The following is a 25,813-nucleotide window of genomic DNA, read 5'->3' as shown; positions in this document are numbered from 1 at the left end:
ATCTGGAGTCACGTTTGCGGCCACAGAAACGCCTATCTGTTCCCCAATCGCTATAGCCCTGCCACTCTTTTTCCTCCCCTCCTGTGCAGCAGAGCCACCCGTGGTGCCACGAACTTGGCTCCTGCTGCTTTCCCCTGATAAGCCATCTCCCCCAACAGTATCCAAAGCGGTATATCTGTTTGAGAGAGAGAGATGGCCCCAGGCGACTCCTGCTCTACCTGCTTAGTCCTTTTACTCTGCCTGGTGGTCACCCATTTCCTTTCTGCCTGCATAATCTTTACCTGCGGTGTGACCACCTCACTGAACGTGCTATCCACGATAGTCTCAGCATCACGGATGCTCCACAACGAATCCATCTGCAGCTCCAGCTCCGAAATATGAACTGTTGTGTGCACCAGACTGAAATGAGATGGAATACAGTTTAAATAAAACCTAATGACTATGCAACTGAGTGAAGTAACATATATTTTAACTTTCATTTTAGGTTTATGAATGAAAGTGCTAACAGTTCCAGGATGACATCTCTTACAGGTCCAAGAGAAGGTAAATGTCTTTCTAGACATGTAAAACAACTTTAATTTTTTATTATACATCAACGTGGTTAATGGAAAGCATTTTAACACTGAAGCTGTTTGAAGGTTATTTTGGTGGTGTGACAATGAAAACTAATTTGAAACCAGAATTAAATGAGATGGTGAAATTTAAATTTAAAAAACTAAACCGAATACAATCAGAGTAAGTGTAACTTTTTAAAAAATATCTGCAACTTTTTTTTTATTAAACAGGAGATGTAGTTGTGGTTTTGTTTATGGTTGTGGTTCATTGGCCATCAGCCACAGATGGTACTGCACCAGTTGGGAAGCAGCATTTCGTGTCTGATCCCAGTTGCCTCCCATCAGGGCAAACACACATTTCAGGGATTGAGTGTTGATCCCAGTTGCTCACAACTGCCATTTGGCAGCCCATTCTCTTTGCACTAGTCAGTGCCTTGAGTTGTCTCAGATGATGGTGGAGGACTAAGTCCTCAGGCCCTTCAAGAATCTCCACATTTGGGTATCTTTCCCAGTGAGGCTGTTAATACTGAAAATAGCATTATTCTCTACATCAGTTATATTCTTTGTTGAACTTAAAAATAAAACAAAAGCTAGAAACACAGAGCAGGTTAGTCAACATCTGTAGAGAGAGGTTATAGTTTCAGGCCAAACCCCTCTACAAGGGTACATTAGCATAGTGGTTATGTCACTGGACTAATAATCCAGAGGCCTGGACTAATGATCTGGAGTCATTAGTTCAAATCCTGCCACGGCAGCTAGGGAATTTAAATTCAATTAATTAAATAAAAAGTCTGTTACTAGATTAAAAAACTAGTATCAGTAACGGTGGCCATGAAACTACTGGATTGTCGTAAAAACCCATGTGGTTCACTAATATCCTTTTTTAGGGAAGGAAACCTGCCGTCCTTACCTGGTCTGGCCTATGTGACTCCAGGCCCACAGATTCTTAATCGCCCTCTGAAATGGCCTAGCAAGCCACTCAGTTGTACAATCGTGCTACAAAAAGTCATAATGAAACCGGACGGACCACCCGGCACCAGCCACGACACAGGCAAACCAAGCCCAATCGACCCTGCAAAGTCGTCCTCACTAGTCTGTGGGACAGCTCTCCCAATTTTGGCACAAGTCCCCAGATGTTAGTCAAGCAACAGCCTGACATAGCCATACTCACAGAATCGTACCTTTCCGCCAATGTCCCAGATGCTTCCATCACCATCCCTGGGTATGTCCTGTCCCACCAGCAGGACAGACCCTCCAGAGGTGGCGGTACAGTGATATACAGTCAGGAGGGAGTGGCCCAGGGAGTTCTCAACATTGACTCCGGACCCCATGAAATCTCATGGCATCAGGTCAAACATGGGCAAGGAAACCTCCTGCTGATTACCACCTACCGCCCTCCCTCAGCTGATAAATCAGTCCTCCTCCATGTTGAGCGCCACTTGGAGGAAGCACTGAGGGTAGCAAGGGCACAGAATGTACTCTGGGTGGGGGACTTCAATGTCCATCTCCAAGAGTGGCTCGGTAGCACCGTGACTGACAGAGTTGGTCGAGTCCTGAAGGACATAGCTGCGAGACTGGGCCTGCGGCAGGTGGTGAGCGAACCAACGGCTGAGTGTACTGGATACAGCAAAGGCTATGGGCCCCGACGACATCACGGCTGTAGTGCTGAAGACTTGTGCTCCAGAACCAGCCGCGCCTCTAGCCAAGCTGTTCCAGTACACCTACAACACTGGCATCTACCCGACAATGTGGAAAATTGCCCAGGTATGTCCTGTCTACAAAAAGCAGGACAAATCCAATCCGGCCAATTACTGCCCCATCAATCTACTCCATCATCAAAGTGATGGAAGGTGTCGTCGACAGTGCTATCAAGCGGCACTTACTCACCAATAAACTGCTCAGCGATGCTCATTTGGGTTCCGCCAAGACCACTCTGCTACAGACCTCATTACAGCCTTGGTCCAAACATGGACAAAAGAGCTGAATTCCAGAGGTGGGATGAGAGTGACTGCCCTTGACATCAAAGCAGCATTTGACCAAGTGTGGCACCAAGGAGCCCTAGTAAAATTGAAGTCATTGGGAATCAGGGGGAAAACACTCCAGTGGCTGGAGTTGTACCTCGCACAAAGGAAGATGGTAGTGGTTGTTGGAGGCTAATCATCTCAGCCCCAGGGCATTGCTGTTGGAGTTCCTTAGGGCAGTGTCCTCGGCCCAACCATCTTCAGCTGCTTCATCAATGACCTTCCTCCAGCATGAGGTCAGAAATGGGGATGTTCGCTGATGATTGCACAGTGTTCAGTTCCATTCTCAACCCCTCAGATAATGAAGCAGTCCGTGCCTGCATGCAGCAAGACCTGGAGAATATCCAGGCTTGGGCTGATAAGTGGCAAGTAACATTCGTGCCAGGCAATGACCATCTCCAACAAGAGAGTCTAACCACCTCCCCATGACATTCAACGGCATTACCATCGTCGAATCCCCCACCATCAACATCCTGAGGTCACCATTGACCATAAACTTAACTGGACTGGCTACAAGAGCAGGTCAGAGGCTGGGTATTCTGTGGCGAGTGACCGACCTGCTGACTTCCCAAAGCCTTTCCAACATCTACAAAGCACAAGTCAGGAGTGTGATGGAATACTCTCCACTTGCCTGGATGAGTGCAGCTGCAACAACACTCAAGAAGCTCGACACCATCCAGGACAAAGCAGCTCGCTTGATTGGCACCCATCCACCACCCTAAACATTCACTCCCTTCACCACCGGCGCACAGTGGCTGCAGTGTGTACCATCCACAGGATGCACTGCAGCAACTCGCCAAGGCTTCTTCGACAGCACCTTCCAAACCCGCGACCTAGAAGGACTAGGGGAGCAGTGAACAACACCCCTTGTATGTTCCCTTCCAAGTCATACACCACCCCGACTTGGAAATATATTGCCATTCCTTCATCGTCGCTGGGTCAAAATCCTGGAACTCCCTACCTAACAGCACTATGGGAGAACCTTCACCACATGGACTGCAGCGGTTCAAGAAGGTGGCTCACCACCACCTTCTTGAGGGCAATTAGGGATGGGCAATAAATGTTGGCCTTGCCAGCGAAGCCCACATCCCATGAACGAATTTAAAAAAAACTAATCCTTCAAGTTGTGGAAAAGGGTTTGGCCTGAAAAATTACCTTGTCTTTTCCCTCTTCGCATTCTGTCTGACCTGCTGTGAATTTCCAGCACTTTCTGTTTTTAATCTTTGACTGTAGCACAGGTATTGTATCAATGTAAATCCCATAATTTCACTGAAATTTATCTGGCTGACAAGCTGTAACAGCACCGTCCTTTTCTCCTGATTAATTTTTGCAGTCTGCATCGCTGTTGCACCGTCATTTCATGTGCAAATATTTGCTGCTCCCACAGTGGAATTCTAGGACTGGGCAGAAATTGATTAATTCAACTGCTAACTGGTTCTCACGATGTTGACTCATCTGACAAATCAGGACAATCTGTCACTCTCGCAGGACGTTAGTTGCAGGAGTGGACAGAATATGTGGTTAATCTTGGGCGCCCCACCTCATCACTGCTATCCTCACAGTCCTTGTCCTGGTTGCATGTGAACTTCAGAGAAATGCAATTTGCATTCTAGCACTAGAAAGTGTGCTCCATGCAGTGTTTGAGAGTATCACTCCTCATTAGAGCTGTTTTTACAGTCCGTTTGGGAGTCACAGCAACAGATCCCTAGGCTACACTTGTTGATCCAACTGTAGTTTAACTCTTGGGAACTGAAGGTCTTAGTCTTGCAAGTCTCCAGTTATTCATTAGATCCATCCTCGCACTTCACCTGCCCATCACACAGCCAGTGGGATGACTTGCCACCACAGAGGAGGCTGTTAATGTATGATCCAGACACTTAGCCAGTGGTGGCGATTTGCTGCAGTGGGCAAGCAATTAGCAGCAACAATAGAGTGAATTATGCCTCCTTGCAGAGACAGCCTGTGTAGTTTTGGCTAACTGTTTGAGCCTCTCTATGGTTCTTGGCTACACTCTGTCAATCATTCTGTGTGGCTGTTTGAGCTGGTTATTACTTTCTTCGCCAAGAAATGGGCATACGGGGACTATCTGTAACTCCAGTATTAGTTTCTCCTCTCTCGTTCTATGGCTGCTCTGTAAGCAACTGATGGTCTGTTTGAAGGGGATGGAACCCACTACAAAACCTGTCTTTTAAATAGCCTGAACCTCTGATTTACTTTTTTGTTTGTAAATTTTCTTCTCAGCAACATAAAGAATTATAAACTAGGGAGTTAAGTATTTAATTGTTGGCTTTAAAATTCAACTCTGACAGGAAATGTTTCAGGATTAATTGGGAATAGATCCCACACTCCAAACACTTCATTTGGCTTGGTTCAAGCTACTTCATCCAAAGTCCTACCTTCACCGACTGTTTGTACCAAAGAAGCATTGGGTAAGAATTTTTTTTCAGTTAGTGTTGGTCCAATTAGTATCTATAAAATGTTGAGTTGCAAATCTCCATAATTTAAAAATGCATGTTACACCATCTGTCTTGCCTTTGGACTTTTGATAAAGTTGGATACATCCCCCACTTCCTTTGCCCTATCATTGGTGGTCACTCCTTCAGCTGTCTCTATGCTAAGCTCTGGAATTCCCTCCCTAAGCCTCCAACTATCTCTCCTTTTTTAAGATGCTTCTTAAAACCATTCTTTTGGTCACCTATCCTAATGTCTTCTTTGGCTTTATCAATTTTTGTCTGATTTACTACGTTAAAGATGCTATATGCAAATTTTTGCTGTTGTGCTCACTGAAAAAGGCAGCTGCCATAAGCAGGCCTACACCTCTTATGAACAGAATATGAATGTAGTGAATAGAATGTAGCATGCGTCAGGGCTAACAATCTACCCGTATACCCCTGGGTTATACTAGACGTAGCCTAGGATGGCCAACATAATTAATTTCTGGCAATGTGGCTTCCAGGGCCCCCTGGGACAGGTTTTAAATCCCAGTAATTTGTGAGTATGGCTTAGCTACTCACTGGCTAAACTTACTGATCCATCAGGAAAGCCCACCTCCATTTGTTTTAGTGAGACTTTTAATTTCTCTCTTTGCTTGTTTGGGTCTCCCCTTGCAACACTATCCCTCAGTGTCCAAATTATGGTCCACTAGCTCATGAATCTTAGCTATCTGGCCCGCAAAGCTTGGCAGCTCAAAGCTTATTTGTGAATTTATTTCTTACTTTGCTGGCATTACTTCTTTCAGTTTCACAAATGGAAAGGTATGATCTTAGCACTGCTTCCTCATTGATGGATAAATCAGAACGCCAAGATTCGTTGGCAATTTAAGATGTGTGAAAATTGATGGGAAGAGTCATTTAAATTTTTATATTACTGCTGGGCTCCTTGACAAAAGATAAAAGGTTTTGGTGCTCCCATTATATTCACTGCTGCCACCTAGCCGATGCTATTGTGAAATTTGGCTTGACAGAGTAACAAGGTAACTCCTTCCTTTCTGGTGTCCATTTACTATTTACTTATAACAGCCATGAGATGGGGAACTCAATGAGTGGCGATCAGGAGAGGAAATCCATGTCCGACCATCATAATATTAGCCTGTTATTTCAATGTGCTACATTACATTTTTTTTAAAATCTCCCAAAGCTGGCTGCAAAATTTTTTTTAATCATTTAAACCTGTGAATTTAAATGATTCTGTGACAAAAATTATGTATTTTTTGTCCAGGTTTTGGTTTGTTGGCTGCCCCTTTTTAAAAAGCCAGTCAGTGTGCATAGGGACTTCAACAGTTAGCTAAAGCTAAAGTCTTTTGCCAAATTTATCCCAATACAGTGTTGCAGGTTTTGTTAGATGTGACAGGTAAAATTCAAATTTAAACAATGCTATGTGATTGGTTTCATTTGTGTATGACTGATGTTTCCTTTTTAAATTTGATTAATTGGATGGTCAAAATCTAGGATGTTCTGGCAAATCTTTCCTGAGATGTGAAAAAGCGCAGTCCTGATCAAGTCAGTGGTTTGAGAAACAAAGGAATGTTTGGAAATCTTTGAAGCAGCTTGAGATCTCAGAAGCAACCATGCTGTTTGTCCAGTTATTTCTCCAAGATGTCAGTGTGAAATTCCTGAAAGAAAGGGGAAATGCTGTATATTTGAAAGTTATTTATACAGGACTAGCTTGGTTCTTAGAGTTGCAATCTTTATTATTCATTTGAACAGTTAGGTGGAAGGATGTCTATTGTAAATATATAGCTGTATATAACTGTTATGTGTTAGTTTGTTTGTAAAATATGCTTGATATTTTAAACTTAAAATGAGGTCTGATGTGATGCTTTATTACTTTTGAAGATTGGAGTGAGACCTTATGGAGCCATAAAATAGATCTAGCAGCTAAAAGCAATTACTAGACAGGGTTTCTTAGTTTCCTGAGCACATTACCGAAATCTTACCTAGATGGCAAAGATAATCACTGGCAAAGGTATGGGAAGTTGGGACTCATATATGAAAGTAATCCAAGGTAAGAAAGTTAGAAAAATCCCAAGTACGTAACCATCTCCAAAATAAATGGTTTTGTTATCTAACTTGCTACAAAAGCAAGGAAATTATGTTGAAACTTTTATAAAACACTGGTTTGGCCACAACTGGAGTATTGTGTCCAGTTCTGGGCACCGCACTTTAGGAAAGATGTGAATGCCTTGGGGAGGATGCAGAAGAGATTTACAGGAATGATTCCAGGGATGAGGGACTTCAGTTACCATGGAGAGATTGGAGAAGCTGGGGTGGTTGTTCTTGGAACAGAGATGGTTGAGAGGAGATTTGACAAAAGGTATTCAAAAATCATGAAGGGTCTGGACAGAGTAGATAGAGAAACTATTCCCATTGGCAGAAGGGTCAAGAACCAGAGGACATAGATTTAAGTTGATTGGCAAATGAACCAAAGGTTACATGAGGAAAAACTTTTTCACACAGCGAGTGGTTAGGATCTGGAATGCACAACCGAGGGGGTGGTGGAGGCAGATTTAATCATTGCTTTCAAAAGGGAACTGGATAAGTTCTTTAAAGGAAAAAAAAATTGCAGGGCTACGGGGATGGGGCAGGTGAGTGGGACTAGCTGGATTGCTCTTGCATAGAGCTGGCACATGCTCGATGGGCCAATTGGCCCCTTCCGTGCTGTAACCTTTCTATGATTCTATAACTTGTGACAATGTTTTAACTACAAATCCAATTCAGATTGAGTGATACATTCAAAGTGTAAAAGCACAGCTGAAGGTAAAGTCTGTCTTTTCTTGTGGTAGATGCTATAATGGACATGTTTCAGGCACCGGTGGTCCCTGAATTGCCAGAAGTGGATGAAAATGGTGGTGCTTTTGTAGAGGATCAAATGGAGGTACAAGATGGAGATTCTAAAGCATTTTGCAAAAAGAATGGTAAGTCTATATGAATGCACCCATATTAAATTTCATTTGGCATAGTTCTAGCTATTTGAATTTTTTTCTGGTTTCTTTAGTTCCTTGGCTTGGCTTGTCTTGTCAGACTGGACTGTATCTAGCTTAGTATTATCTGTAAATCTGACCAAATTTCATTTATTTTCTGAATCTAGGCTCTTTATGTAGATCAGAAACAATAGGGGCTCCAGCACTGATCACTAGGACACTCCATTTAGTACATCTCCCCAGCTGACATTACACCTAAACTGATGTCTGCTGATTCTCTTTCAGCCAGTTTCTTATCCAGCACCAAGGTTTACTTGGAATACCCATGGTCTTATACCAGCCTTTCGTGTAGAAGTATATCAAAAGCTTTATAGAAGTGTAGGTACACTGTCCTTGGGTGGCTTATTGTCAACTTGAGATGTTATTTCCCTTTTCTTAAAAACAAAAGTCAAGGAGGTTGATCAGCCAAAAATCCCCTTTCTAAAGCTGATTTTTGCCATTTATTTTCATCCAGGTAACTTGCTGCATCTAACCTATGGCCCATAGATCATGTGGCTCTGTCTATCCACCTGGCCCATGAAACCCAGACAACTTAATTCTATTTGCACGAATATTTCTTACTCGCTTGTTTGAATTTCGTGGGTCTGGAGCTTTACCAAGGACTGTAGCCTGATTTGTTGATAAATCTTTGATAAGAACATCAAATCGATTGGTATCAGCAACTTCAAATATATGAAAATTAATCAGAACATTGACTTAAACTTAATATATGGCCTGGGTAGCTCCATTTATATGCACCTAAATGACCTACAAAGACAAAAGCTTAGAAGCTGCTGCTATAATTTGTTCCTGCTGATTAATTCCATTATTTTGCCCGTTAGGTACCCAGGTTTGTAGTGTCATCTTTTTTGAAGATGGGTACCATTTCTCTTGGTTTCTAATCAAGGGAGACCTCTCCTGTATTTGACATGCCGATGACGACCGTTGCCTAAATTTTGTTTCTAACCTTACTTGGTAGCCTTGGGCATTAATTTATCCGTAGCACTTTGAGCCTGGATAGGAACGCCAATCCAGTACTGTCAAAATTATGTTTAGTTGTAGAATCTTGTGCCTTCTCTATTGAATGTCAAACATGCTTTTTTTTTGTTTATCCTCCATTTTAACCCCATATGTATCCTTAAGTGATCTAATTTTCTTTCTGCCATGGGTTAACCCTCTGGCATTTCTTCTTTGGGACCTGGGTTAAAATTGAACCCAAACTAATGGGATGATAGTCTTTGTTGTGCCATCTTTTGAGTGTCCTATGTAAAATGAGTTTGAAATGAGTCAGCTCAATTTGTGGTGGACATGGCCGATGGTACAAAAATCCATAATTAGGCAATATGTTTGCCATTTCAATCCAAGGTCACAAAAATGACTGGTGCATTGGTAAACTGTAAAATTTTCAGCAAACCCCATACAATTCCAATGAACCGAAATCAAGAATCCTCGCACAATCTCCTACAGGTGTCAGACTTGGCTCTGTGTTGGCACACTCACCTGAGTCAGAAGGTCATGGGTTCAACTTCATACCAGGTGTCAGACTTAAATCAATGGTAGCACTCTTGCCTCTGGAGTGATGCTTGAACCCAAGACCATCTGATTCAAAGACTAGAGCACATGATCTAGGCTGACATTTCAGTGCCATTCTGAAGGAGTGGTGCCCTGTTGGAGGTGCTGTCTTTCAGATGAGACCTTAAGCCGAGGCCATGTCTGCCCTTTCAGGTGGATGTAAAAGATCCCATGGCACTTTTGAAGGAGCAGGGGAATGCTCCTGGTGTCATGGCCAATGTTTATTCTTTAACCAACACCATCAAAAACAGATTATCCAGTCATTTAGCTCATTGCTGTTTGTGGAACTTTGCAAATTGGCTGCTGCATTTCTCTACGTTACAACAGCAACTATAAAAGTATTTCATCAGCTGCCCTGGGGTCATGAAAGGTGTTATATTAATGCAGGTTTTATTTTCTTTCTTTCCTAAGATCTTGTTCCAGTGGAACTCTACTTCCCTTAGCAATCCCTTCATTCAAATCTTCAGGCTTTTATACCCCAAGATTGCCATTATCTAATTACTACTTTCCAATTTATCTTGACTTCGCTTTTACTCTCTAAGATTGCTGAAGATCTACAGTATAGGTCTTGGCCTTTCACTTTTTTTCTCAAAATTGTAAAGGTTGATACCATAATCACTTAAGGTCCCTTTACACCATGAAACTGATGTTTTTGCAGTAATGTGAGGAAATGGGGGTAGGATGGGAACCCGGTGAGGTCTCTATGACCAGGACCCCTGCTTAGTTCTTCCTTGCAATAATGTGGCTGAGTGGGGGATGAATTTGTGGCATCATTGGTACTGCAATACACTGCACCATCTTATTTATCTTTTTAATCTCAATTTTTCATGCTGTCTTGCCTCTTCTCATGCAAAAGAATTCTCACTAGCAAAAGATATATGGTAGCATAGATCTTGGAAGTTTCTGGAAGTGTTCGGAGACCAGTTTCACTTAAATAATGCCACTTCATTTTTTTTGCCTTTTTTCTCAAGACAACCATCAATCCATGGAAAATCTGGGTATGAACTTTGCTCCATCTTCCACTGCTCCATTTTCTATCTTTGAAGATAATTCCAGTGATGTAAATAGGTATAAAAAACAGCTTCTTGTAACTTTTTGAAATATTTTTCTTAGTGTAGCCAGTTGGACTGTGTGTATGTCTTGTTAATTAACAATGTAATGTTGCAGCATACAAAATGATTTGAACAGTAAACCTGTAGAATCACAACCATTGGGAGAATTATCCGAGAAACAACCCACAGCTAGTAAAGCAAAGGTAAGACTTGTGTTTTTTGCTGCCCTCAAGTGCTTTGCGTGCAATGAATTATTTTTTGAAGTGTAGCACTGCAGCAGCTATTTTATGCACAGCAAGGTCCCATGACCAGCAATGAAATGAGCGACCAGTTAATCAGTTTGGGTGGTGTAGGTTCAAGAAGGAATGTTGCCATGACACCAGGAGACGGAGAACCGTGGGATGTTTAATGTCCTTCTGAACGGATAGAACAAGCGGACAGAACCTTGGGGGTTTAACGCCTCATCTGAAGGATGGCACTTCTGACTATGCCACATTCCTTCAGTAATGCACTGGGGTGTCTGCTTAGATTATCTATTTCAGTCCTGTAACAGAGCTTGAACCTAAACTTTCTGAACACAAACAATATTGCTGCTAACTGAGCCAAGCTAATGTCGCAACTGTAAGAGCGAAGTTATGAATTTTATAACCATCTTCAGGTACTTGGTACACACCTCACAGAGGATATGTCCTGATCAAGGATGTATGCTAAATGAATATCTCCTGAGTAATGCCAGTTGAATAACTCCCAAATCAAGTCAGAAGTGGGCATGATCTGCCTCAAATAGCCATAACATTTCCATGTATGTTCGCTATCTTTAATTTCCTGTTAAACATGGTGTGCTCAGTGAGTATTTTCATAACTCTAATTGGTTGAAACCACTTTGTGATGTCACACGGTCATTATGATATCATAAATTTCCTCTGCCTCCACACCCACCCCCTCCCGCCCCCACACAATAAGGAATAAAGCCTTGAAATCACTCAACCCTGCCCACCTACTCGATTTTACAGAGTAATAATAAGAAAACTGACCCAGTAAACCAGCAATAATGCCACAATTCTGTTAGGGAAATTTTATGCCAATCTTAAGTCTTGTTAGTTAACCTGTTTTGTAAACTATGAACTTGATTTTTAAAAAATTTTGTTTAGGAAGAACTGCAGGAAATAGATGATCAAGCTGTTTGGGCCGTGTGTGATAACCGAACCCTGACAATTAATCCAAATGATACAGAAGATTTTGCCTTTGCAGCACCACTAGCATCAACTCCATTCTATGGGATGCCACAGCAACCAAAGCAAGATTCAGAGGATTACATTGAAGGTAAGAATCTGTTTTATGGTGGTGGTCAACTTTAAGCAGTGATTTTGTACTTTGCAGTTTTCAATCTATGAAAACTGGGTTATTTGCAGCGTAATAGTTTTATAGGTTAGAAACCTTGAATATTCTTCCAGAAAACGCACAACTTAACAATGATGGGCACATGGTTCTTCATTCATCAGAGGAGGAATACATTCAGCTTGCCAAAATCAGAAAAATTAGGTAAGAACTGATGATTTTATCTAACTTTTAGGTTTTAGCAACTTTTTCAAATCTGTCAGTAAATTTTTAAAAAATCATTTAAATAACTATATTGAATTCTCAAAGATGCTTATGAAAAAATTGTATAAATATTTAATAATTGTAATGGTTGTATTTTCTTCATATATATTACATGAACAGATTAATCCAGTATTCCATAAGGGGGAAAATAGCTGTCAGTGAACTACCATTTATGAATCAAAACAATTTTTATGGATCAATTAAACTTTTTCTTTCTTCCGCACCTTCTCCCTTCCGCCCCCAAACATTTTTTATAAAGTCCAATTCAGGATCTAGGATCCGAACACACAAATAACCTATCAGCTCCTGCCGTTGACCCTAGCATTAATTGTCAGGATGCATCCAATGAGCCACCATCAGAATTTCAGATGATTGGAGAGAGAATAGAATCGTGCAGCCTGCTTAACCTTGAAGAGCCTCTGAAACCTGAACAGTCATTTTGTTGTCTGGAGGAAATGCACTGCAGTGATCTACAGTTTGATGAGGAACCGGTTGAAACCCCAACAGAGACTGGTAAATGTAACCGTCCGCACCACACTTCCTACAACCAATGGAGTTATTGTTGTATAAGTGTAACATGGGATATCTGCTATTTAAATGAGTTTCCCACAAGTACTCATTTTAATTGGAATCTTTCAAAGAATGTGACTGGCTTAACATTCTTTTTCTGTGTTCTGTTCTTTGTAAATTTTTAAGTTTAAGCAACTTGCATTTTTATAGAACCTTTAATATAAAAATGCCACTTGGCGTTTCACACGAAGTGGACAAGGAATTAGATGATGAGCCACAAAGGGAGAGATTAGGAGTGCTTGGGAGAGGGCGACAGAAAGCCTGATCAAAGAGTTTTTGAGAAGGGTCTTAAAGGAGGAAAAATAAGTGAAAAAGCAGAGATCGAGTTCCAGAGAGTGGGGCAAATCTGGCTGAAGGCTTTGCCACCAATGGTGGGGTGAAGGGAGCGTGCATGGGGATTAGAAGGCTGGAGATTTCAGGTGGGGCAAGACTGGAAGGATTTAAAGATGAAGACGTGTTTAATTTAATACATTGGGAGATAGAGCTAGTATAGGTTAGTGAGGACTGGAGTGATGGGCAGGGGTGTCTAGTGGGATACGAGCAGCTGCGTTTTGGGCAAGATGGAGTTTGTGGAAGGTGGAAGGACATTGGATAATTAAGTTTAGAGGTGACAAATGCAATGAATAAGGGTTTCAGTAGTAGAGTGGCAGAGGTGAGCAATATTTTGTTGCACTGTGGAAATAGGCGTCTTGATGGGTCTAATCTTCAGTTGCTTCCAAGCCTTTACTCACAGAGCTCCACACCACACCCTAGATCAGCTCTCTTATAAATGGATACAAGAGTCCCCAATTGATGTGCATCAGCTTAATACAATTAACACCAATTGATAAATCATATGGATACAATTAACAAAGATGGTCTTTCAGTTCGTGTGAGTGACCTGGGAGGGAGATGAATCAGTGGCTAAGGAGTAGAGTTTATGGTAGTGCCAAAAATGATTTTTTTTGTCTTCCTGATGTTAATTTGGAGGAAATTGTGGCTCATCTGTGTCTTGATGTGGGACATGCAGCCTCACAGCACAAAAGTCAGTGATTCCCAGTGCCTTACTTGGGGGTGATGTGGAGATGCCGGTGATGGACTGGGGTGGACAAATGTAAGGAATCTTACAACACCAGGTTATAGTCCAACAAATTTATTTTAAAATCACAAGCTTTCGGAGATTATCCCCTTCGTCAGGTGAATGAAGACTATCTGGAGATTATCCCCTTCACCTGACGAAGGGGATAATCTCCGAAAGCTTATGATTTTAAAATAAATTTGTTGGACTATAACCTGGTGTTGTAAGATTCCTTACATTTACTTGGGGGTGGGAGGGGAGGGAGAACGTGGTTATAGGAATTACTGAGCCAAACAGTGTGAGAACACTGAATTAATGGGTACTAATCAGATAGTATTTGCCATTTCAGCTTTAGCACACTGTCGGGCTTAATGAGCCCCTTCTGATGTTTTCAGCATTCAATAGTCAAACAAAAATATTTAGTAAAGATACTAAAGTTAATCTTGGTTCTTAAACATTTTTACACGAGTACTCCAGGTGGTGATGCTCCTTCTTTAAGTGTTGCCGTAAAACTTAAAAGCATAGAAAATGTTGATATTGTATCCTCTATACTCTAGTCAGAATTAAATGGGTGTGTGTCTGGGGGACACCACTGTTTACAGCATTCTAGTCATTAGCCACTACTTTCTGTTCACTTCTCGTTCAAAATTTGATCAAAAAGCCTCTCATGCAGAACCTTATCAATGCTTTTTGAAAATCTGTATGCACGACATCCACAGCATTTCCTTCATCAATACGCTCAGTTATTTCCTCAAAGTGCTGTGTTACATTTGTCAGACATAACTCATCCTTTACAAGTCCATGCTGGCTGTCCTTAATCAACTCATTTCTTTCTAGGTGAGTATTTATTTTATCCCATCTAATGGCCTCCAGAAGCTATTGATTGGTCAGTGTTAGGCTGACTGGTCTTTTAGTATTTGGTTTATTCTTTTCTCCTTATTTGAACATCACCCATATTCATCTTGGGTCTTGTGAGTCATTGATCCACCTTCAGCCTGAGGAGTGGGCCACATGTTGTCAGGTCTCTGCCAACAGTCTAGGACAAACAGTGGCCCTAAGAATGTTGTGTTCTCTGAAAAGTGTACAGATCTTTAAATCTATAATAAAATGAAGTATGACCATTGTAACAATTTTAGCATGTTATCTTGAAGATGAAGTTATATGGTCATGGCTTATTCCTTTTTTCTCATTTGATGTTTTGTATTAGAGGTGCAATGTAATTTTGATTTGGGAATTTTTGAAGTCCATGAAGCTCTTATTGCTTTGGATCTGTAGTGGTGCAGTTGAAACAAGAATACCTGGAGTTAACCAACAGTATAATTTGACTGAAGTATACAATTTTTAGTTAGTTTACTTTTTAATGCACTTAAAATCTATGAAATGTTATGAAAACTTTTTATCCCTCTTTTCTGTTCTAGGTGTAATCATTGGAAATCCTTGGGACAAAAATCTTATCAGTGAATTTCTGTCAAATCTAACTAAACCATTGAGCTCCTATTGCTCTTTTGTAAATTCGGAGGACAATATGCCCATCGTCAGATCGAAAATCAACCTCAGATTAGGTAAACGGCACGTTTTGTTGGTGCCTACTCATTAGTAATTTTTAAAATTTTATTTGTATTTCCTCATAGTCTACTCTGCTGTGGAAAAGTGTATGTTGCTTTGAGTTCCATAGTTTTCCTGTGAGTAGGCCACAAAGAGCAACCGTAAGTTAGTTTTCCTACCAGTATATTTTTTCCCCTGCCTTTTTGCGGGAAAGAATCTAGCTTTGACTTGGTGCTATTCCCTGATGACCAAGCTATAAATTATTCCAATATCCCCATACAAACCTGGCCCAAAATATAACTGATGAAATATTGGAATGAATTTTGTAGCAAATTCTGAGAACATTTTTGTACAATATATTTTAAATTTGACATACAGCTAACATGCTCATAACAAGAAAGATCTTTACTGAAATAGCTTGGCAGCTGTTTTGGTTTTTGAAAAATGTCACTTAAATCATGGTGAAATGCATTCCTTCATTCTCTTGACTGGTACAATTGTGGAAAGTTAAATCTGTTGGACTGTTCTAACATCTGTCCCTTTGTGACTTTCAATAGTCTGATAATTCATAATGAAGTAAAACCATTATCCAAAGTCCTTCAGGGAAAGGAACCTGCTACCCTTGCCCAGTCTGGCCTACACATGACTCCAGTCCCACACTGCCCTCAGGGCAACTTGGGATGGACAATAAATGCTGCTTTACCAGTGATACCCACATTCCAACATCAAGTTTCTAAAATATTTTTACCTTCAGTGGGACTCGACTGCTGAAAAAGTGATTGAAGGGGCTCATGTTCACTCTAACCTAATATCCAGTAGCTTATTTCTCCTTTGTTGGTAATTGGTTGGGGGGTAGGAGACAGAGTCGGGATAAAGGGAATGTACTATGTGTGTTCCCCAGATATCTGTACTGGGGCCTCAACATTTCATAGAGTAGACAGAAACTATTTCCTCTGCTGGGAGAATCCAGATCAAGGGGGCATAATCTCAAAATTGGTGCTGGGCCATTCAGGAGTGAAATTAGGAAGCATTTTTTCACACATGCTAGTGGAAATCTGGATCTTCCTCCTTTTCCCTTGCGCCCCCCACCAAAAAAAAAAGAAAAGCTGTGGACGCTGGGTCAATTGAAATTTTCAAGACTGAGTTTGATAGATTTTTGTTGGGTAAGAATATAGAGGGATATAGATCGAAGGTGGGTGAATTTGATGTACAGGTCAGCCATGATCTGATTGACTGATGGAACAGACTCAAGGGAATGAAGTAGGTTTCTATTCCCTTGAGTATGTTTCTGGAGATTGAAGTCTGTTCTCTTCTTGATTGTGATGAAGTATTTACCAACCATTCTACCACTAAGTGTAACTCATTTCCGTCCATTCGCAAAAGGAAAAATATTTTCTCTTTAAAAATGCAAAGACCAATGAAGGAATGGGAAAGGACAGTAGAGGAAAGCAAGACAAATAAAGAAGAAAGCAGGGTTTTTAATTTGAAAAGTGAGGAGAATAAAATGTGACTGCAAATTTGTTAGAAGCGAAATAAGTGGTTGCAACTGAAAGGCAATCTAAAAGAAAATGTGCTGAGGTGGAAGATCTTTTTTAATGTCTGAAGAACTGAGGGAATTCAGCAGTGAAGATCACAATGACATATGAACTATGAGGAGTGAGTGGGTACCACAGTGTAGAATTTTATGAATGTTGAAATTTCAAATTGTGTTGCATTTTACAGCACAAGTGATGGGACCCCTACTATAAACCTCCTGCTATTGCTGCAGATAGAGCGCCTTGATGGCTAATAAGGCACTCTGTGAAGGGGAAATGGGCATTAAACCACTGAACTGCTGTGCTTGCACATGAGGTTAGCCAATTGTAGACTGGCACTGACTGCAACCGTCCATCAGCTGCAGCTGGCATTGAGATGGGAAGTGATTCCCAACAGGGTGATTTGGGAAAGAGTAGATAGAGGATAAATATCAGTCTTCTATGCACATGGGAACCATTGTAGCCCTAAGGGGTGACCTAATTCAGATGTTTAATATGATTAAAGGATTTGATAGGGTAGAGAGAGAGAAACTATTTCCTTTGTCCAGAGCAAGGGGTGTAACCTTTAAAATTGGAGCTAGGCTGTTCAGGGGTTATGTCAGGAAGCAGCTTTTTACGCAGTGTAGTAGAAATTGAACTTTTTTTTTCCCGCCCCCCCGCTCCATAAAAAAGCTGTTGAGGCTAGGTCAATAGAAAATTTCAAAACTGAGATTGATAGATTTTTGTTGGGTAAGGGTATTGGGGATATGGAACCAAGGTGGGTAATGAAGTTCAGATGCAGATCAGCCATGATCTAATTGAATGTGGAACAGGCTCGAGGGGCTGAATGGCCTACTCATGTTTCTATAATGTAGCAAATTATGTTTTGTTATAATGTTCCTTTCTTTGTTCCTCCTCCATAAAATGTTTACTGGATCTTTTGTCCTTGAGAAATCAGTCTATGCAAAATGTCACTTGAGCCAGTAACAGTCAGGCAGCTAGGTTACTCATCCTAAGGTTCTTAAGTTACATGTTACTCTATAACTTGAACATGGTGGTTGTGGTTTTTATCTTTTGGGTATGAATGATTGATTGGCACCAGGAAAAATTTGAAGAGATAGAAATGTTAATGGAAATCTCGACGGCTATAGAATGTGGATTCTGTATTGTCATTTCTCGTTAAAGCTGGCAAATGTTAGTTTTTTTAAAAAAAAGTTTACTGCGACTTGTAGCTAAATAGGAAGATATTGTCACCTTTTAAGTACCCAATTCAAGTCAGCTATGCCATGCTGACCCAATATTGTTTTCGTCCATGTTCTTTTTCTTCAACCTCTTAATTAAATTACACTGATTATTTTAGTATGCTTATTTATACAACTGGGGATATAAAGTTGCAAGATCTTTGCAGTTTGTGTAAAATACTTTTCCTTTTATCCCTTTCCATGTATTTAGGGAATGAAATGTTCCATGTTGCTTATTTGCTTGGACAGGGGGCCTTTGCTCACGTCTACCAAGCTACAATTCTGGATATGAATAACTTGTCTGATGTGAGGAACCAACAAAAAGTTAGCTTAAAGGTGAGTATAAGGTTATGAATGTATTGGTATTTCAATTTCCATTTTTTTGGAAATGAGCCTAAATTTTGTTTCCACTTTGACTGCCAATGCACTTATGAGTTGGTAACTGCAATGCTACTGTATTTCCTCTGTGTTCCTGGATTGAGTAACATGTACCACTCCTTGTTTGGGTCCAAATGTTATATTGTTTTCAGGAACAAAGTAAAATATTGACAATATTTGCACTTCGTATCTTTGTTTTTGTTGCTCCATATTGATTGGGAAAGATTTACACTGTCCATATGGTAAAAGTTTCCACTGAAGTTTGTACAAGCACTTTAGTTGAGTTAATGGAGGATCAGGATTTCTATAGTCAGCACTGAAATTTTCCAATTTATTAATGAAAGCTTTAAAAATATTGGCACCTGTACCATTACAATGGACAACTGCAATTCTTAATGTGTCCGGAGTTGGGGAGAAACAAGTGGAGACCAGGTCCGTCTGCGTGGGCAGGAAAAGGATGGGGGTGCTGTTAGTGATTCACCCTCATAAATAATTATCAAGTGGTGTCGGGCAGAAGCTGGGTCAGTTTGTTTATCCTCTCTTGACTGAAGATTGATATGTAATGTGAGGAAATCTGGGAATGACATAATTAAAATGGATTCATCCAGTAGAGTACCATATCTTGCTGGCCAGAAGGCCCCTAGTTTGTCCCTCAACCTGTGATAAGCAATCTGCTCTGAGCTGGGGTGGCAGTACTGGCTGTACCCCAAACTAGGGAAAGGAAGAATCAGCAAAAATTCCTAAGCCTGATTCCAGTAGGCATTACCGGATAGTAAAGGGGGTATGTGTGGACACTTGGTAAGAATTGGATCAAATTTGGTGTCTTGCCCCTATGGTCGAATTTTCTCTGGAGAATAGTCAGGTTTATCATACAGTAGAGAATCAAGCAGAATACAGAAGGTACGGAGAACTGTAAAAGGAAATAAGAGGGGCAAAGATTGAGATTAGCGGCTTACATTAAAAAGAATACTAAAGTCATTTATAAATCTATAAAGAGTAAAAAGATAGCTAAAGGGAGGGTGGGCCGATTAGAGACCAAGAGGAAAATCTTGTGGAGGCTGAGGTACTAAATGAGTATTTTGTATCTGTCTGAATGAAAGAAAAGGATGCTGCCAATATCATAGTAAAGGTAGAAAAAGTAGAGAAACTGGATAAGATAAAAATAGATAGAGAAGGTACTTAAAAGATTGGCAGTGCTCAAGTAGAAAAGTCACCTGGTCTAGATGGGCTGAATCCTATGTTTCTGAGGGAATTAAAGATGGAAGTAGTGGAGGCCCTGGCCACAATCTTTCAATCCTCCTTGGATATGGGAGTGATGCCGGAAGACTGGAGCTTTTCAAATGTTACACCTCTGCTCAAAAAAAGGAGAGGGATAAGCCCAGTAGCTACAGGCCTGTCAACCTAACTTGGTGGGGAAATTTCTAAAGACTGTAATCAGGACAAAATTAATTGTCACTTGGAAAAACATGGATTAATAAATGACAGCCAACATGGATTTGTTAAAGGCAAATCATGTCTGACAAACTTAATTGAGTTCTTTGATGAAATAACAGATGATGTTGTGTATATGGACTTTCAAAAGGTGTTTGATAAAGTGCCACATAATAGACTTGTTAGCAAAATTGAAGCTCTTGGGATTAAAGGGGTAGTGGCAGTGTGGATATGAAATTTGCAAAGGGACAAAGCGCAGAGTAGTGGTTATCGGTTTTTCAGACTGGGGGTGAAGGATACAGTGGTGTTCCCCAGGGGTCAGTTTCAGCACCATTGCTCTTTTTGATCCATATTAATGACCTGGACTTTGAAATTAGACTTACTATGCCTAAGTTTGCAGATGACACATCTTGGAAACGTAGTAAATAGTGAACAGCATAGTAGCAGACTTCAGGAAGACATAGACAGACTGGTGAAATGGGCATACACATAGCAGATGAAATTTTAATACAGAAATGTGAAGTGGCAATATAAACTAAATGCTACAATTTTGAAGGGAGTGCAGGCATAGGGACCTGGAGGTTTGCATACACAAATCTTTGAAGGTGGCAGGACAAGTTTTATGTCTTTTAAAAAAAAATGTATGAGAGATAAATTGGCTTTAAATAGAGGCATAGAGTACAAAAGCGAGGAAGTTATGCTAAACCTTTATAAAACACTGGTTAGGCCCCAGCTGGAATATTGTGTTCCATTCTGGGCACCACACTTTAGGAAGGATGTCAAGGCCTTAGATAGAGCGATGTAAGGACTTGCACAACACCAGGTTATAGTCCAACAGTTTTATTTTAAATCACAAGCTTTCGGAGCTTACCTCCTTCGTCAGGTGAGTCACCTGACTAAGGAGGTAAGCTCCGAAAGCTTGTGATTTAAAATAAAACTGTTGGACTATAACCTGGTGTTATGCAAGTCCTTACATTTGTCCACCCCAGTCCATCACCGGCATCTCCACATCTTAGATAGAGAGGGTGCAGAAGAGATTTACTAGAATGGTACTAGGGATGAAAGACTTTAGCTACGTGGAGACTAGAGAAACTGGGGTTGTTCTTTGAGCATAGAAGGTTACGGGCAGATTTGATCAGAAGTATTCAGAATCCTGAACGGTTTTGATAAGGAGAAACTGTTTCCAGTGCAGAAGGGAATGTAACCAGAGGACACAGATTTAAGATAATTAGCAAGAGAACCAGAGGCGACATGAGGAAAAAAAATTTACGCAGTGAGTTATGATCTGGAATGCACTGCTTGAAAGGGTGGTGGAAACAGATTCAAGAATAACTTTCAAAAGGGAATTGGATAAATACTCGAAGGGAAAAATTGCAGTGCTATGGGGAGTGAGACTAATTGGCTAGCTCTTTCAAACAGCCAGCACAGGCACAATGGGCTGAATGGCCTCCTGTGCTGTATGATTCCATAATAGGCACTTGATTGCCATATAGGAGGACTGCTGGAACCTGTGGAACTGCTTCCCAGCAACAGTTCTTGCTTTCAGGTGAAAAGAACAGATTGAAGAAAAAAATTAAATACATTTGAAAGATGAATGCTTAGATTGTGAATTGAATCTTGTGATATGGTACACAATTTTTAAATAATTTATTTTTTATTGATTTCTAGGTTCAAAAAACACCCAATCACTGGGAATTCTACATAAATACTCAGCTAAATGAGAGATTGAAGCCCAAGTTCTACGATCTTTACAACAATATCCACTCTGGACACTTCTTTAAGAATGGCAGTATTTTGGTTGGAGAGCTGTACAGTTATGGAACTTTGCTGGTATTTCAGTTTTACTTGGCAAATTGTTTTATATGCTGCACATATTGTAATGTGTTCAAATTGAAAAAATTCTTGAATGACCTACCTGAAAGATGGCTTTAAATCCACATTAGACATGTGACAATAGTACATATTTCCAGGCTTGTTCATGTTACTGAAACATCCTGATGCACTGATGGATGTCATTAATTACCAGCTGAGACTGCTGGTCCATTTGGTTTACATCAATTCTACAATGAGATCTCAGTTCTAAAGAGTATGTAGGTATGTTTTTTTTTAAAAAGAGGATAAACCTCAAACCCATCTACTGGGTCCCATCCACATTGGGTATTGGGATTCACAGTAGATTCTGTTATGTGATTTAGGAATTCTAGTCATCAAACGGGAGAAATGCTGATCACATACATTTCCAGCTTTCACTTTTCTTCTTCCCTTTCCCAACTTATGTAAATCTTAAAGAATGGGCATGGTGAATTTTGCTGAGTTAGCTCCAGCCTTACCCAGGCCTGACACATGCCACTCCAATTAGGAAACCCCTTTTCAATCACTGACTCTCCTATAGTATTTCCTGCCTGGACTAAATATGGGCAGTCTTTTGTAAAGGGTAAAGCTCCATCCTACAGAAAATTAATCTAACAGTTTTGATAGTTGATAATCAGGCTATATTGGCATTTTGTCTTGATCATTACAGTGCTACTTGAACTGGTTATTGGCAATGCTGAAGTTGTTGTTTGCATCAATTGATAGTTAAAAGACTGACACTGATCTGACATAACACACTTTTTTGCTAGACTTCATAAACAGAGTGCAGTTTTGCAGGAGTGTGCTATATACACAGGGTACTCCAAATGAGCCCTGCGTTCTGCTGCTTAATTTGTCACAGGTATTATTGCTACCTTTTAACTCCAACCTTTTCATTGTTCAGAGACATTCTGTGGATTATGTTATCCAAATGGCAGCTGTTATAGTTCAGTATTGATGCTCTAGTCATACAGGTCAGATCTGTACTCCAGGGTACATGACTTCTCATACATACCAAGCTGAGGATATTGGACTTGAGTCTAAGCTTTTGAATATCTCCTTGTGATGGATTGAACACAATCACTTTGGAGGACTGCAAAAGGGTTTGAAAGGTATTCCAGGCATATCTTATAAAATACTAAAACCTGGCTTAATCCACTACCTTTTGGGACCAGTAAAGATAATTTATTGCCAAAGGGACCTTTTTTTATGCTCTGATTCAAAAGGTATATGCAGGGAAGATAGCCAGGGCCCAGAAATAACATTGTCCCAGTTACTACCATCTCTTTCACACCTCATCAATACATCCCACTCATCATTACAGCACCCAGTGCTGGTAAATCTACCAGCGGGCACATCTAACTGCCTTCATATAAGTGTGACTGCATCTTGTTGATGCCGGAATGAGACTGCTGTAGAATGATATATTCTTCAAGTGACACAACCTCCCCCAGAGTTTGGGACAATAAAGGAGATGATTAAAGGTGGTTTTAGCCTTGATCTAGGAAAAGCTGCTTGAAATTAGATTAACTGAAGCATTAATTCCTGTGGTCTGACCAAAGGAGCAATTTTCTCAGCAGTGTCCTGCTTCCTCTTTTTAGCTTCCTTTCTTATAAAAGGTAAGTTCACCAAAAATTATCAAAACAAAGGCCATTAGAGATGGTCTAGATATTTGAAGTGTGCTGGATGAACAGGTCCAATCATGAGTTTCCTTCTCATTTGAGTTTTTCCTACTGACCAGATAATGACCTTGGAGTTAGATCATTAGCAGTGGTGCTGATTTCCTGAGTATTAATAATCTAGACTTTTTTTCTGGAAGTTTCACCTTCAACTGATGTACATTGGCAAGGTGAAACTTCCAGAAAAGACTCAGTTCTTACTCTATGTGGTCTGGTGCCATCTCTGATATGGATTTTCCAAAGGTGCAATATTGAAGGTTTGTTTAAAATTAAGGCAGACAGTATTAAAGTGAATTTTCCAGCATTGATAGGAAGATGGTTAAAGAACAGAAGTGGTTAATGGATGTTTTTCAGATTGGAGAAATGTAGATAATACATGCCTCCAGAAGTCAGTGTTGGGGCCATTGCTGTTTATATGATCCGGACTTGGATATAAGGGACACAGTCAAACTTTGCAGTCACAAAAAAAAGTATGGTTTAGTGAAAAAGACTGTGACTTCAGAAGGATAGGTTACTAGATTGAGCAGCTAGATGTCAGATGAAATTTAATGTGGATAAAATGTGAGGCATTGCAGTTTGGGAGGAAGAATAAGAAGGGACATATACACTAAATAGTAGAACTTGAAAATAGAGGAGCAGAGAAACTTGGGGGTTCAGATACACAAATCTTTAAAAGGGGGAGGAAAAATTGATAGTTGTAAGAAAAAAAAAGGGGATAAATAATGGTGCAGAGAAAAAAAGCAAAGTGATGCTAAACCTAAACAAATTATTGATTAAACACCGTTTTTGATGCATTACTTTAGTCAATGTCAGGAGCATAGGGAGGATGCAAAGAGTTTCACCAAGGTGGTGAGAGGTGTTGGTTATGAAGAGAGACAAGAGAAAATAGGGTTTATTTATTGGAACAAAAAAAGATGATAGTTCAAAATTAAGGGGACTTGATGAGAATAGGGGAAAATCTATTTGAGTCAGTAACCAGAGGGCATAAATTTTTTAAATCATCAGTAAAAGAATGAAGGGAGTTTTTTTATGCAGAGGATTATTATGATATGGATTGCCTTACCAGAAATAGTGGTGGAAGCACAATCCATAGCAGCTTTAAAAGGGGGCTGGATAAATATTTGAAAGGGCACTGGGAATGGGACTAAGTGGTAGTTCTTTCAGAGGGCCAGAATAGGTACTATGGACCAGTAGGGGCTCCTTCTGTGCTGCAAACTTCTGTGATTGTAAATGTGCAAGACCTGTTGAATAACTGTTCACCTAAAACCAGTACTCCAATTTCTATGACTAGTCTCGTGGGTAGTTAATCTAAGACCTCCTTTGCTTGCTATGCTGCAGTGCTCTTCTGTAATGAGGAAAGGCAGCTGTATCGATGAGTATTCTGCATTTGTAGCAACTAACCACAATGTGCATATTATGAAACATGATACCTTTTTTGAGAAAAGGCAAAAGGGTATGATTGTGGGGGAGGAGGAGGAGAGCATAACTATGTGCTCTTAAAGGGTCAACCGCTTAACTTTTTGTTGGCTTTTGAACATGTAGAAGTGGGTATAGAGGGTATAATTCCAAAGTTTGCAGATAACAAAACTCAAATGTTGTAAACAATGTACATATGAACATACAAATTAAGACCAGGAGTAGGCCATTCGGCCCCTCGAGCCTCCTCTGCCATTTGATAAGATCTCAACCCTACTTTCCTGTCTACCCACTATAACCTTTGACTCCCTTGTTAATCAAGAATCTATCTAACTCAGCCTTAAATATTCAATGACCCTGCCTCCACTGCTCTCTGGGGGAGGGAGTTTCACAGACTCATGACCCACTGAGGGAAAAAATTTTTCCTCATCTCAGTCTTAAATGGGAAACCCCTTATTTTTAAACTGTGGCCCCTAGTTCTGGTCTCTCCCACAAGGGGAAACATCCTTTTAGTATCTACCCCTTCAAGTCCCCTCAGGATCTTATGTTTCAATAAGATCACCTCTCATTCTTCTAAACTTGAGTGTATACAGACCCAACTTGTCCAACCTTTCCTCATAAGATAACTCCCTCATCCCCGGAATGTGGAGGATAGTAAGAGACTTCAGGAAGACACACAGATTGGTGAAATGGGTAGACACATGGCAGATGAAATTTAATGCAGAGAAGTGTGAAGTGATGCATTTTGGTAGGAAGAATGAGGAGAGCAATATAAACTAAATGGTACAATTTTAAAGAGGGTGCAGGAACACACAGACCTGGGGATATATGTGCACAAATCTTTGAATGTGGCAGGATAAGTTTGAGAAGGC

General features: G+C 40.4%; 1 protein-coding gene across 1 annotated transcript in view; it reads left to right on the top strand.

The window, feature by feature from the left end:
* The window catches only part of bub1 (BUB1 mitotic checkpoint serine/threonine kinase), a 70,097-nt gene that overhangs the window by 39,718 nt on the left and 4,566 nt on the right, over positions 1-25,813 (top strand). The window contains exons 11-21 of the mRNA XM_067985085.1: positions 485-543; positions 4,885-5,004; positions 7,857-7,988; positions 10,577-10,673; positions 10,773-10,860; positions 11,809-11,980; positions 12,112-12,199; positions 12,519-12,772; positions 15,305-15,448; positions 18,398-18,522; positions 21,664-21,825. Coding sequence (XP_067841186.1) covers positions 485-543; positions 4,885-5,004; positions 7,857-7,988; positions 10,577-10,673; positions 10,773-10,860; positions 11,809-11,980; positions 12,112-12,199; positions 12,519-12,772; positions 15,305-15,448; positions 18,398-18,522; positions 21,664-21,825 — 1,441 coding nt within the window. The remainder of the gene's footprint in view (positions 1-484; positions 544-4,884; positions 5,005-7,856; positions 7,989-10,576; positions 10,674-10,772; positions 10,861-11,808; positions 11,981-12,111; positions 12,200-12,518; positions 12,773-15,304; positions 15,449-18,397; positions 18,523-21,663; positions 21,826-25,813) is intronic.

The sequence above is a fragment of the Heptranchias perlo genome, chromosome 5 (assembly GCF_035084215.1).
Source record: "Heptranchias perlo isolate sHepPer1 chromosome 5, sHepPer1.hap1, whole genome shotgun sequence".
Taxonomy (NCBI): Eukaryota; Metazoa; Chordata; class Chondrichthyes; order Hexanchiformes; family Hexanchidae; genus Heptranchias; species Heptranchias perlo.
Note: the sequence above shows the minus strand (reverse complement) of the source record. Positions and strands in the feature narration are given on the sequence as shown.